Source organism: Enoplosus armatus, chromosome 21, assembly GCF_043641665.1.
Source record: "Enoplosus armatus isolate fEnoArm2 chromosome 21, fEnoArm2.hap1, whole genome shotgun sequence".
NCBI classification, from domain to species: domain Eukaryota; kingdom Metazoa; phylum Chordata; class Actinopteri; order Centrarchiformes; family Enoplosidae; genus Enoplosus; species Enoplosus armatus.
The window spans coordinates 10,057,304-10,071,191 of record NC_092200.1 but is presented as its reverse complement, the minus strand read 5'-3'; the positions used below and the strand labels follow the sequence as shown (position 1 = coordinate 10,071,191).

Genomic DNA, 13,888 nt, shown 5'->3' with positions numbered 1-13,888 from the left:
TTTCAAAATGAATTATACTTTGTGCTTTTTTTTTTCTTATGTATTACATAGTAAATATATCAAGACAGCTGTCTGCCAGGATCAAGGCTGCCATCTACAGTTCAAAATGATGATTTTAATCACTCATAAAAATTAAGCAAGCCATCAAACAGGAATGTGCCTGTACAAGAAGAGTCTAGACAGTCTGTTGATGATAGAAGTTTCATAAAACAAACATAAGTTAACATGAGTGATGGGATAATGGTTGATGTAGTACGAGTGATTCTCACCTTTGTCTTTAAATGTCTACATTTCTTATGGAGATCATTGTTTCCCTGCTTGTTTGTGATAAACGCATAGATACAGCAGCCCACACATCACTTCACACAGACCAGAGCAGAGGTGCAGCACGACATTTTCACTCACACACGCACACACACACACACACACACACACACACACACTGACTGCTGATTACACACCAAGTACTGCATAATGACATCAAGTCTATAACTCTCTTGTCTATTTGTCTCTTAAATCTTAATCTCGCAGCAGACAGGAACCAGAGAACAGTGATGTAACTTCATTTATTTTATCATACTTTTAGATAAAGCTGCACACAGCACTGTTGGGGGTCTTCAGCCGATTAACCTATAATAACACAATGCTTCTATTCACACAAGTCCCTTATCATCCTTGAGTGTCTATCTGCCATCTTTTGCTCCAGGTCTGGCTACAGTAGCCACAATATAGCATCATTGTGTTCATTCAGCTCCCTTCCATTCAGATAATCTGCTCAATTCATCTAAGGCGCTTACGCACACTGGAGATACATTCGCTGGCTGGTATTAGGCCATGCTCTGCATAATGACTACTGCTAGATTTATGGTATGATCACAGCAGTCTACTTGCCTATTGATAATTGCTTCCAGTAATACCACCCTAATACCACAGCAATTTGCCTCTCGATTAGCGTATCCGTCTGCACCATGGAGACTTTTACAGGCGTCAAATTGGGCGCAGTTAGACTTTTACTGGGGACATTCTTTTCACCATCAGGCCGGCAAAACCTTCAGAGGTGAACCCAGCCCTTTAAAGCTTATTTCAAGAGAAAGATTTAGTGCTGAAGCAGCTCACACCACTGACATACATGTCCTCATCCCCCTCCTCCTCTGCTCTAAATGCACTAATAACCATGATGATACTGCTGTGTTGTTGTTGGTTTACATTGTTTCCAGGGCGACTGTTGTGTCTTTGGTTGTTTGGGCAAGAATGAAAGGGGCAATGGGGGTGATGAGAGTGTGTATGGCAGGGGGGTTGTTACTGCTGCTGGCGTCAGGGAGTGCGTGCCTTGTCTGCTAACTTGGGCAATCTAAATGTTGGCCTGTAGGCAGAAGACAAAGACACCGCTCTTAGGCATGTTAGCACTGCAATCAGTCCTTCACGTGCAGGGACACACACGTACAGCTGGTTACATTACCTGAGCATTTCCATACTATGCTCCTTTGTACTTTTACTTCATGAGTTTCCAGAACAAAAATATTGTAGTTTTTGCTCCACTACATTTATGTCACAGCTAGTGTGTTTATCATTTTGATTAAAATTTTACATACAGAGATATAATATGCTAATAAAATATGACGTGGTGTTTTAACTACTCAATATTATGTAAAATAGGTCAATTTTGCTCCACTTTTGCTGCTACAGCACAACAAGGCTAATAGTCTACAGCCATGCTAGCAGCTCTGTGAAGCTGTGTTTAGGCACAGCAGTGCTTCGGCTACATGCTAACATCACCATGCTAACATGCTCACAATGACACTGCTAACATGCTGATGTGAGGCATGTAAAATGTTTACCATCTTAGTTTAGCATGTTAGCATGCTAATAATTGCTAATTAGCACTAAACACAAACTACACCTGAGGTTGATGTCATTAGTTCTGCAAGCATTTGGTCTTAAACCAAAATACTGAACAAACTGAATTAGTAGTAGATATTGAGTTATTTCGCAGGAGTGAAAGGTTTGGCCTGCTGGTAAAGGAAAAGGTTAGGGGTACTCCAATGTCAGTAGACCTCATGCTCTGGGGGCCATGAATGTCTGTACCAAGTTTTATTTCAATCCATCTGATAGATGGTCTGGAGCCGTTAGAATGGCTAAAAGAGGGCATACACATTATCACATGATATATACATGTCCTGCAGGACAATTCAACACAACATTTCTATTCAATCTTTCTCACAGGAAAGGAGAGCTATTCTTAATATTCACAACAAACATTTGACATTCTTCTATCTGCAATAAAGCTAATAATAACAGCTCTGATCTTTCACCACAGAAAGTTATTAAGTAGGACTAAGTAAATGTTCAGGCCTCTATGAGTTGAAAGGCGAAGACCTAAATCACCCTCAGAGGCAAGGGGTCTACGTGCAGCAGACGAACTCCTAACATACAACATGTTCACTTAAATTTCTGGGTGGTAAAAAAAGTAAAGGTTGTTTCCCTCACATATTCTATTTTGCATTAAGAAAACCCTGCCATTGTAACATACTGCTGGCAGCTCAAGGAAGATATAACGTCCTCAAACAAAAGAGCCACACACAGGCATTGTAATTCATCCACCAGACGCTGCTTTATTCTGTGTATCAAAGATCAGACATAGCTTTATCCTACCCTCATCCTGTCCGCTTCAAATCCTCACTGTCACTGTGAATCAGCAAGAGTGGGTAAAGCTACTCTCACGTCCTCCTCTCCTGTTTCAGAAATCGTGCCAGAGTGGGTCAACGTACTAAAAATGTCTGTGGACTCATGCAGGGGGGTCTGATTTCTGTTGTGTGAAGGTTTCACACTGAGAGAAGCTTTGTTACTCTCAATGAAAGTGTGTGTGCATGTGAAATGGGATGTTACAACCCTCCAACAGGACCTCTAAGTTGAAAGTAATGTCTGAAAGTGTTCCCTCTTCTAAATAAAACTCTTTAACCCCTTGAATTCTGATGTTCCCCTTCAATTCTTGACTGAGCAACATGTCTGTGGGGCCTGAAGGGCTCGAGTAGAGTAAAAAAAGAGTATATGATTATGTTTTTCAATGCATACAGGCATGTAAATAACACTTGTTGTATAAACAAAAGGAGATTTTGAGAGTATGTCTCCAAAATGGAATACTTCCACCAAGGATGACGAGAACAGTAACTTTACAGTGGGGAACTGGCCAACTCGTCTCATTAACTTACCATAAAATAACACTGCAAGGCCAAAAACAGGGTGTTTCTCCCCACACACTGAACTCAGCTTGTTTCTTATTTCAGATCAGTATAAAATTGTGGTCTCACCGCCCAGCAAAAGCTAGAATCTTGACATTTTCCATGGCTTTACAAGAACATGTGAGTCATATTCATTTTCAATATGGTTTTGACTGTGGTAAATATTGAGCATAGAACTAATGAAAACAACTGGGAAAACACAGTGCCATCCCCGAGAGCAGTTAGAGAATCAATAAGACTTAGCCTCTAAGCTGATTTTAGTTTCTCTTTTTGGAACAATCTGAACAAAACAAATCAACCTTAAACCATGTCTTTGGTTTTTATAATTGTATTCAATCTGGACAACGACTGGCTAGCACTACTATAAACCATTCCAAGTGAATCTTATTATTTTCTCATAAGCTCCTTATGCAGGTGCTGGCAAAAACACACCCTGTTCGGAAAACCCTTCTGCTTTGTATGGAAATAGGGATTAGTTGCTAAGTTTCTTGGTATCTTCTAAGCTTGCTTTTATTACGCATCTTATGCTCTCACAGAAGTTGTAGTTGTTGCACAGTGGGACAAACTGGTGCAGTTCACTGTTCACTGTGGCTGTGTGGCTCCTCGTCCCCCAGAGGTTTGGACACGTAATGACTGATCATGTCTGCACCATGGGACCTGTTCATTTCTCGCTAATATAATTGCTCTCATTTGGGTAGTGTGGATTTGTCTGTACACCAGCAATCGGCACAACAAGGATGTTCACAGCCAATTAGCAGGTGTGATGAACAAAGCTCTGCTCAACTGATAAAAGAACAACTACACGGAGAAACTACTGGCGTTCCTTTGGGATGAGTGTCTATGATTAGAATTGTACAAGACAGCAATATACCAAAGAAAACACTGTGGGTCTATGAAAGTGAATGAGAGTGTCTTTGGTTTAAAAGTGCTTTCTGCCACTTTACCTAAATTCAAACACACTCATCTGCCTCTCTAATAAGTGAACTGTTTTGTCCTGGCTCAATGCTTCTAAACAGACTTCACACACAGCAGCTGTAATACCATGTTCTAGCCACTAGAGGTCATCCTAAGCATATGCTTAAATAGATAACATGCCTCCAACAATCTCTGGTACTGTAGTGACTGTACTGCTGCATGTGAGAGGCCATAAAAGGCAATCATTTCCTATGTAGCAATGCACCATAAAGCCTGTTGAGCACGATATCAATCAACAATTTATTGCTTTGGTACACCAAAATTAAGAGACAAGAATGCTAAAAAAATGACATTGTTACATGATTATATATTATTAGAAGAAAAACAATCCTATCTATGGATGTTTTCTCTAAAACACCTGTACAAATTGCACCTACAGTACATGAAGCTTTTGCTATATCATAATTTTAGAGAAGATCTTCTGATTTCCGAGTTTAAACTATCTAACGGCACCTGGTGTAGAGTCCTTGAGCAAGTAATTGAATCCCCACCAGCTCCAGGAGTGACCATATGTTTTAACCTTCATGTGGACAGCAGCAAGGGAAAAGATAAATATCTTCTTCAGGGATCAATATACTATCACAAGATCACCATCCCTGCCAACGATCATCTGTCATCTTTGGCATGCATTTGGACAGCCACAAAATGTGTGCCAGGACCCTCTTTCTAAATGAGGCCCAGATATCCTCCTGGGGTCATTCATTCATTTCAAGTCCACCAGACCACCACATGCAGAATGTTAGTATCACTTTAATCAACTCTGCAGTGGTGAGGCGGGCCACTCAGAGTGACAGTCAATACAGTGGTGGCAGTCCCTGTGGAGAGCACCGTGACCAAGCCTCGACAGAGGATCAGAAATGACCTCGCTGCATTATTTGCTTTGAATTACTGCCCTGGTCCGTAGCGTAAAAGCCACTGGGGGAATATTCCGACTATTCAGAGCTATGATGAAGGAGGGCCATCACAGGCCATCAACATCCTGCTTCATGGTTGTATCTTTCACCATTATATACTGCTGTCCTGGGTCACGACTGTGTTCGGCTGATATAAAAGAAAGGAAAGCCTTGTTTTCCACTTACTGTGGAAGAGCAGCTTGATATGGAGCAGCTGAAAACAGTTCAAGGTCCACATGTACGGTAGGAATAAAATCCACTCATTGATAAAAGATAACTGGGTCCACTATAAAATCAATTACCATAATACAATAAATGTACTGAATGTGTCTTAGAGTCACTGCTGCAGAGGCCAATTTAAAACTTGTAGATGTTGAATCAGTCGATCACATTTTTTCAAATTTTCAGACACAATAAGCCACTTTAAGACACCATTTTTGGCTTTGGTGACTAGTATTTTGATATTTTATAAGCTAAACAAGCAATGAAATAAGGATAAGGAGGATAAGAACAATTACGTATTGCAGCTCTGGTCGGTGTAAGCTGTAAGCCGCTCAGCCACACATCAATAAAGAAACGTGACCCTCTGGATGACCCTGATGAAAGGATCCTGCTAACAAGCACAAGTGCCTCAGTACTGTGACAGTAGAACAGGGAGCAAAGACATACGTAGATTTTGTGTCACCACAGAGCAGCAGCTCTGAGGAGACACTGAAGCACTATAATTGGGGCCCCATGTTGCAGACACAGGGGCATAAAAAAGAGACTAAGTTAAGGGTTGTTACTCCTCAGTGTAATACTGTATGACCGGCATTTGTTAGATAACCTAGAAGAAAGTAAGTGACTTTAAATTGAGTTGTATTTGTAGAAAAGCGGACTTTTCCCAGTATTAGCTACAGCTTTCAACCATTCAGATTCTGATGGGTTCTTTTAAAGAGCTACTAGTGCAATAAATCTTAAAGATGCTTTAACTCTAAAATGTGTTGCATACTTTTATGGCAACTGCTGTGCGTGCATATGTGCATATTCCTTTACTGTAGTGTTACAATGCAGGAATAGGCTACTTTACTCGAGACAATCACCCGTGCAGGTAAAGATTACTACACAGCACAGACAAAGTGGAAGAACAAGTGACAGAGAAAGAGTGCTTTACCACACAAAATATTTCAGGCAACAAGTTCAATTTGGCGTGAGGACTTACATCCTGTGTCTGCAGGGTGACGAGCTCTCAGACCCCTCCACTGAATAAAAGACTTCACTTCAAATACTCTCTCCACCCCCTTTGTTACCTACTCATCAATCTTAAATCAGTACATGACGGCATGACCGGCATGGAGGAATGTGAACACACACACATGCATACACACACACAAAAAGTAAACAAAAGGAGCTACTTTGTGATTCTTCAGTTGTCAGAGTGAATACCTAGACTCACTGGCAGAGAGGATCTGGCCAGACTATTTAAACAGGAAGCATAGTTTCCTTTAACAGCTACTACTAGTAGCTCTTTTGTACAGCACATAAATTGACTGCTGCTTTGCTCATCCAGCCACTACATACAGTAAGTACGTCTCTACGGGTCACAACAATTTCCTCCATTTTAAGTTGCCCCCTGTATTCATTAAAAGAACATTTCCACTTATTTCATTTGAATGATTTACTTTTCGTCGCTGCAAAATGTACTTCTCTCTCAGTAAGTGCTTTTACCAACATGCTTTTCCACAACTCCCAGGGAAGATGTCTGAACATGGTGCATTTGAGTATGTACAAGTAGCCAATGAAAGTAATTGTAACACTAATAGCACAGTAGGAGCAACCATTTTTCCAGCTGAGAAGTAGGAGCTCCAACGGGAAAATTTCTATCTATGGCTCTTTTATGATACGTTTCTCTCAGTTCTAATGTTTAATATTGGGCATTTAAGAAAAACTGATGATAAATGATATTCAGTACTTTTGAAATCTTCTCTTTTTCTACTATCAAAGCTCCATTGTATCTGCAGATTAAACATGTTTACAATGTGTGTCTGTGTATGTAGGAATATGGTGTGTATATACAGATTACGAGCATTACCCAGAAGCTCCATGGCATCGTCCTCGTCCTCCATCTCTTCCTCTGCGACAGAGGGGGCAGGGCTATGGACCGAACCAAACGAATCCTGGGACAACATGGCTGCCAGGAGCTTCTTGTGATGCTGCTGCTGCTCCCTTAGCCCTTTGCTCTTTGTTTCCATCTTCAGGCTGAGGAGGCAAACGGAAGAGGAGTCAGCAGAGCAGAAAGTAAAAGCTCAAAGACTTCTGCTTCCATACAAAATGTTACAAAAATATTGACACCAATAAACATGCGATCACTTTACATACATCTGTCAGGCTTGTATCTAAGCAGGCTCGGGCTTTCCAGCAAGTTCAACATTTTGTTTATTTCAAGTGCTTCACCACTAGTTGCACTTGGCAGCCATTCCATGGTTGTTAGGGACAAAATACCATATAATCATTTAAAGTGCGGTGCAGGTGCAGAGCACTTTGATATGAATGGTTAGCAGGCAGAAGATAAGAAGGGATAATGGCTCTGAGGTGAGCAACAGAGAAATGGTTGTAAACACAAACCATTAGCAGCAATATTTAGAAGATGTGGGGTTAAAAAGGGCCTGAGCCGAGGAGGTTTTATAAGCATGTATATGAGGTGATGAAAGTTTTCAGTCCGCAGGAGAGTCAATAATCAAATCCAGTATCAAATCAAGTATTATTATTAGTATATAATACAAACTGTAGCCATTTATAAACATAAGCAACAGAATGCATTTATGGAAATATACTATTTTTCTGCAGAATCCATCCTTATTTATGTGTTTGCATTGGTGCCACCGATTACTACAGCACTCATAACACCAGAAATCGCTTCTATTCGTATTTCTTTTCCCAAAAGCTTTATTTATTTCTGAGGTGAAAATGTGTTCCTCCGTCTAAGCCTGGATCATAGAGAACAACTGAAATATGACCAAATAACGTCTCCTTCAAAAACAGTCAAAGCTACAAATTAAATTATAAAGGCTGACTTCTGCATTAACTAATGAATTTCTATATCCCACAGGCTGAGGGCAGACTTCTATTTACAGATAATGGAAAAGGGTCATATGATGACAGATATTTCTTCATACTCTCTGTATGGTATTTCTGTCAAAATTAGATCTGATAAGGTGGACAAGGCAAGTTGATTGGCGCAATTCTCCACGTTTACTGTTCTCTTTTCTTTATCTGACCATACTCTTTGGGAAAAAAAGTTTTCCTATGGTTGCAAGCAACCATCTTAAACCGGAAGGTAAACTTGTACACACTGATGCAGAGAAAGTAAGTTCAGGACAACAAATCTTAAATTAAAATCAGGAAAGTCAGTCAGAGACGATAAACATGACCACAAAATCAAGCCAGGTGTAAGCCACAAATATGGCTTTCCCTCGCTTTTTGTATATCATTATTTTTTTTCCCTGTTATTATGTACAAAGAAAGAATATACATGACAATAAACATCATGACAGTGAGAAGAGAGAGAAGTACAGTGTATGGCACTGACAGACATGGGATAAGGAAGTCCCATTCCACTGGACAGACTGTCAAAATAAGCCTTTTCCTCGAATATACTTTTGCCACAGTTGCATCTGATTTCCCATGTGCCCCTTGCACTTATCCATCTAGACTTTGCAGCAAATCATATGGAGAGCCGCCACCACCAGCTGTCAGCTCTCCTTATGGTCCTCAGTGACAGGTGGGCTGGAATGAGGGACAGAAGTAAGAAGATCGAAAATGAAAACGAGTAAACTTACCAAAGTAAGAGGAGGGAGATGGACTGATTTGACAAATAAGGTCAGATACATGAGAAAATGTGACGACCGCAGCCTGAAAGTGTTCGAGCACCAGAAGGGATGGCCTATTAAGGCTCAGATGGGAGTTTAAGAGAGGGCAGTGCTGGTCTTTGCCAGTTTTCCACTTGCTCAGAGTTTTTATCTCATCTGATACAAATTATAAAACCAAACCAAATCCTACTTAACTGGATCTTAAATTCATTGGTTATGATACTTGACACTTGGGATTTTCAAAGTCTGACACTACACAAAATTGAGACCCCCTTCGCTTTTTTAAGCCTGTAGTTGTTTACATTTTGGCAAATTGGAAAGATTAAAAGTATGCTAAATTAGCTATTAGCACTTCTTGTTTGCTATGCACCCATGGATGTACAGACAACTATCACTGGATTACTTTTATACTGAAGAAAACTTAAAAACCTGATGATTCTCAGGCAAGTTCTGGAGTTGTAAGGAGCATCTTTTTTTAAGATTTCTAACAAGATTTATGGAGGTTTATTCGCAATGCACATCAGAGATAATGACATCCTCTGAAAGTGTAAGTTACACTGATTCTAAAAATATGTGTATCGTATTCAGATTTACCTGAGTTTTGGCTGAAGGAGTCTGAGTACAGTAATGAACCTCATTTTCACACCTTGTTTTGTTGTTAGAATGCACCTGTGCACCGTTTACCTCCCGCAGTATCTTTGCCTCACGTCTCTCTCCCTGACTTCAACTCTCCCACGCCCCCCTGGGGAGCCTCACAGTTTGAAAACCCCTGCCTCACACCACATCCTAATCTAACCTTTTTTTTACTTTGGTTTGCGGCTTGGCCAGAAAGCAGCTCAGAGGATAATAAAGTGATCTCAATCCCCAAACAGGATCTGAAGTGGGAGCAAGTTCCCAGTAAATGCAATTTAGAGTTGATACAAATGATCCATCAGATGAGCCAAATACTCCTCCAGTTGATGAGAGAAGGAGCTGTGATTATTTTAGGACGCTGCACCAATCCAAACGCACACACAAGTTTCTCACACTCTTTATAGGTAAACACGAAACCTCTCATTTACAAACACACACACAGCAGAGCTCATCAGTGAGCCCACACACATCCCTATCTCCCAGCTCAGACTTCTAACTAAGTGATTTCTCCCCATAATCCACCCATACAGTAACCTAATGAGATTAACACTGTGTGTATGTCAGCTCAGGCCCGCGCATGATTTATGGTTTTATATCCGATCCTCCTCTAATTAGTCACATCAGCAGCTGCAGCGCATGTGACACACACACACACACACACACACACACACACACACACAGTAATGACACCAAAATGTACCAGGATATTTGGAACTTGGATAATTTTGCAAACACATTTAATATTTAATTTAAATCTAAATAAAATTTGAAAAAAAAGCTTCCTGAGAGGGCGACAAATGATTTAACAGTTCAACGCATGACGCAGTTATATTGTCATAGATAGGCCATTTTTAAAATAACAAGCACAAAATTCCTTTGGCCTTGAGCGCAAAGAAATGAGGTTAGCTTTAATTCGAAATTGGGTTGAAGCAGTATCATGGCAAGCATGTTTGATCGCGCCTTTGAAATGGGATTATCAAACCCATTCAGATGGGCATTCCTCAGGCAGCAGGAGCCACAGTTAGAAGTCTACTTCCTCACTTTTTAAAGAGCCAACAATAGCTTTGTGAACTTTCTTTAAGTTTTAAACTTCTGCTTTTTTTGTCATTTAAATGGTTCACACATGCACACGCTTGCACACTCACATATATGACTACATGTATACATAATGCCAATCACAAACCTCCCAGCAGGGCTGCTGTCTCCACTCCAGCACACTTCAGTTTTAGCCCGAGGCACAGGGGGGTGCAGCATCTCAGCAGCCAGTGGGTCTGCGTCCTCTTCTTCTCGACCAACCCACTCCCCCACCACCCGAGGGCGCAGCACTGAGTTATAGCCTCCCAAGTTCTAAAAGAGCAATACAGAAATAATGAGACTGGAGAGGGCGGACAGAGAGAAAAAGATGCAGATTTAAATGAAAAAAAGCACAACAGAAAAAGTCAGAACAGCTATAAAATGTTATCTTAACACTATGATGCTTTTTAAAACTCTGTTCGTACACAGTATTGTCTGAGATCTGTCTCCCCTCTCATCCTGCTCCCAAAGCCGGCCAGCACACATTTACAACCATGCTCAAAACAAAAAGTAAAATGATGTCTGCTTGTCTTTCACTAAATCCAGGAAATGCTATTGTCTCTGCATGATCAGAGCAGGTGCTTAGTATTCATTCCCTGCACTGTCTCGCAGAAAAGAAGGAAAATCTCTGGGCTGAGAGCCAAGGACGTTGGACATGTACTGCTGCACTGAGCAAAAAGTGAAGTCCCTGTCAAAACATATGCTGCGTTTCTCACCCAGACCCATCATTTCCAAATCACTCTGCATCTCCAGCCTGGGCAGCCACTGCACTATTGTGTTGGGAGAGAATTGGGGCCAGACGAGGACAAAGACGGAGCTCAGACAAAGCTTTGCGTGTGAGATGCAGCAAGGGAGAGAGAGACAGGGGACATGCTTCTTGAAGTATCACTCTCGCATATCACTCCCATGAGATAGCAGTTCATCATCAGAAAAAGAGCTGTGCTGCTCCGTCAACCGAATGAAAGTTATGAAACATGGCTTCTATTCGATGTAGCGTGAACGAGGCAGCAGAGTGATGACTGACAGAACACCACATAACTGTAATGCCAGTGTGTATAGGATTTTAGTAAAAACTCCAGTGTACTTAAAGTCTACCTGGTCGAGCTCATCAGAGATGGCGATGCCTGCAGAGAGAAGAGAATGGTTTAAAGCACAGAGAAGCATCTAATAGAGTTCAAAATCCCAGCTTAGGCTGCTTCTGAGCTTAGTGGCGGGCTTGTAAGATTAGCTGCTCGATCCGGTTTCCTCTCAGGGTTTACAGTGACATTTACAGAAAGACCTACACTTTAGCTCTGTATGTTGAGATGTATTAAACACTGCTCAGTGTGGTGTGAGCATGCAGAGCTGCAGCTACACTCACTGCGTGACAGACTCTCCAGGGCCTTGCCCAGCTTCTTGCTTTCCTGCAGAATGTGGTTGAGCTCGTCAAAGTCCCGGCTCTCCCTCCAGTCCCAGGACGGGCACTCGATTGACCGCGGCACTGTACGTCATAAACATAAACATACAAATTTTGTCAGATCTTCTGAAAGCACAGAAAGAACAGAAAAAAACCAACCACACTTTGATATGATCTGTAAACGTCACAGCTTGATGCACATTTGTCCAAACAGGACTTTGTGAATTACTGCAAGATGGAGTGGAACAGAAACGTGGGCAGAAAAGTCAACGTGTCTCTTCCAGAACACAGAGCTCACTGGACGGAGGCCAGGGGACAGCGTCTCTTAGTCTCTTTGATTAACATTCAAAAAAACTCGAACAGGAGCAGGAAATGACCCACATACTGTCTTGACATCCTGCCCACGTCCTCTAGCCGTGTCCCTCAGCTTCTATATGATGGTTAATTCATAAACTGTTGGATGCAGACATTATTTATAAAAGCAAAGAGACTATAGTCTTTTATAGGGGAGGGATTACTTGTAGTTCATCCATATCTAACGTTCTTATGCTCCAACACAGCTGAATTTGAATCAACATGAAAAACCAGTGGGTTATGAAGAGACGCCAAACAAATGTACTGGTTGTCTACTAGCTGCTGTTCGCTGCCTGAACAGACACGTTAACTAGAATCAAATGCAAAGGGCTTTAGAATACATTTCATGCATGTTTGACTGAAACACATGTATGATTACAGGTGCAGATAGCAAGCATCACCAAGTTTGCGCACACACACAAATAAATAAACTCTATAGTGAATACTTGACAGCACTGCTGCTACAATCCTCTACCCTTGTTTACCCTGACTAAGCTGCTTGGCATTGTAACAACCATAAACACAGGGCAAATGTCTCTGCCGGAAGTAATGAAAGATTTTGTATTATCTGCATCTGGCAGAGTACCTCTCTGCACGCCTCTGTGTGTGTGCTGCTGCTGCAAAGGCCTGTGCTATATCTTAATAGCCTAGATTAAGGGTTAAGGATTCAATTCCCCCTGGAGCCGCCCATTAAAGCATCAGTCAAGTAGTAGTGAGGCCAAAGCCCAGTAACCCTTCGCCTAACTGTACACAGAAAGAAAGATCAAGCGTGTCAGTGGAACCTCTGTCTCTTTATGACAGCGTTGTGTTGTTCTTGCTACATTGTACAATAATGATGAGCGGCAGTTCTTTTGATTTCAATTTTTCATGAGCTCTGCACACCAAAATACCTATGCATGTATTTTTAATGTGCTTTTACTTTAAATGTAGCTTTGAAGGCTTCTTACTCTGAAGGGCTGCTGCCTCGATGTGCTGAGTGTTGCTTACTTTATTCTGACTTCTCCCTCTCACTTGTTTTCTTTCACTCACTTCATGCAGTCATCCCGACACCCGTTTCCTCTTGATTGAGAGAAACGCTCCGACCGCAGCCTAAAATAGACTTGGTCTGGCAGTGACGGAGCGCAATTTAAATTATTGAAGTCGTCTATGGCTCTGCTTGCTCCCCCATTTGACCGAGCCTCATTGTCTCAAGTGTCATACTTCATTCTAACATCATAGCTACGGTAATTTATTACAGCACTAAAAAAAAGTTACCACCAGAAAAATCTTCTCATCAGCATCCATTCTGCATTAATGCAAGAACTTTTCAACAATTCATCTTCACAGTGTGTAGCCGTGCAGCAGCAAGTGTGTAAAAAAGTGGCACTTTATAATGAACTCATCTGCAGGGCTTTGGGAGGCTGGAAGGAGGACGCTGGACTACACACTGTGACTAACTTTAATTAGATATAATTATGTCAAATTAAAAATGGAGAT

At 41.3% G+C, this 13,888-nt stretch overlaps 1 protein-coding gene across 1 annotated transcript in view; it reads right to left on the bottom strand.

Moving 5' to 3' along the window:
- c21h8orf34 (chromosome 21 C8orf34 homolog) overlaps positions 1-13,888 on the bottom strand; it is a 52,553-nt gene that overhangs the window by 26,964 nt on the left and 11,701 nt on the right. The window contains exons 4-7 of the mRNA XM_070928334.1: positions 12,023-12,142; positions 11,758-11,786; positions 10,772-10,935; positions 7,179-7,345 (exon numbers count right to left, since the gene is read on the bottom strand). Of these exons, the coding sequence (XP_070784435.1) occupies positions 7,179-7,345; positions 10,772-10,935; positions 11,758-11,786; positions 12,023-12,142 (480 nt within the window). The remainder of the gene's footprint in view (positions 1-7,178; positions 7,346-10,771; positions 10,936-11,757; positions 11,787-12,022; positions 12,143-13,888) is intronic.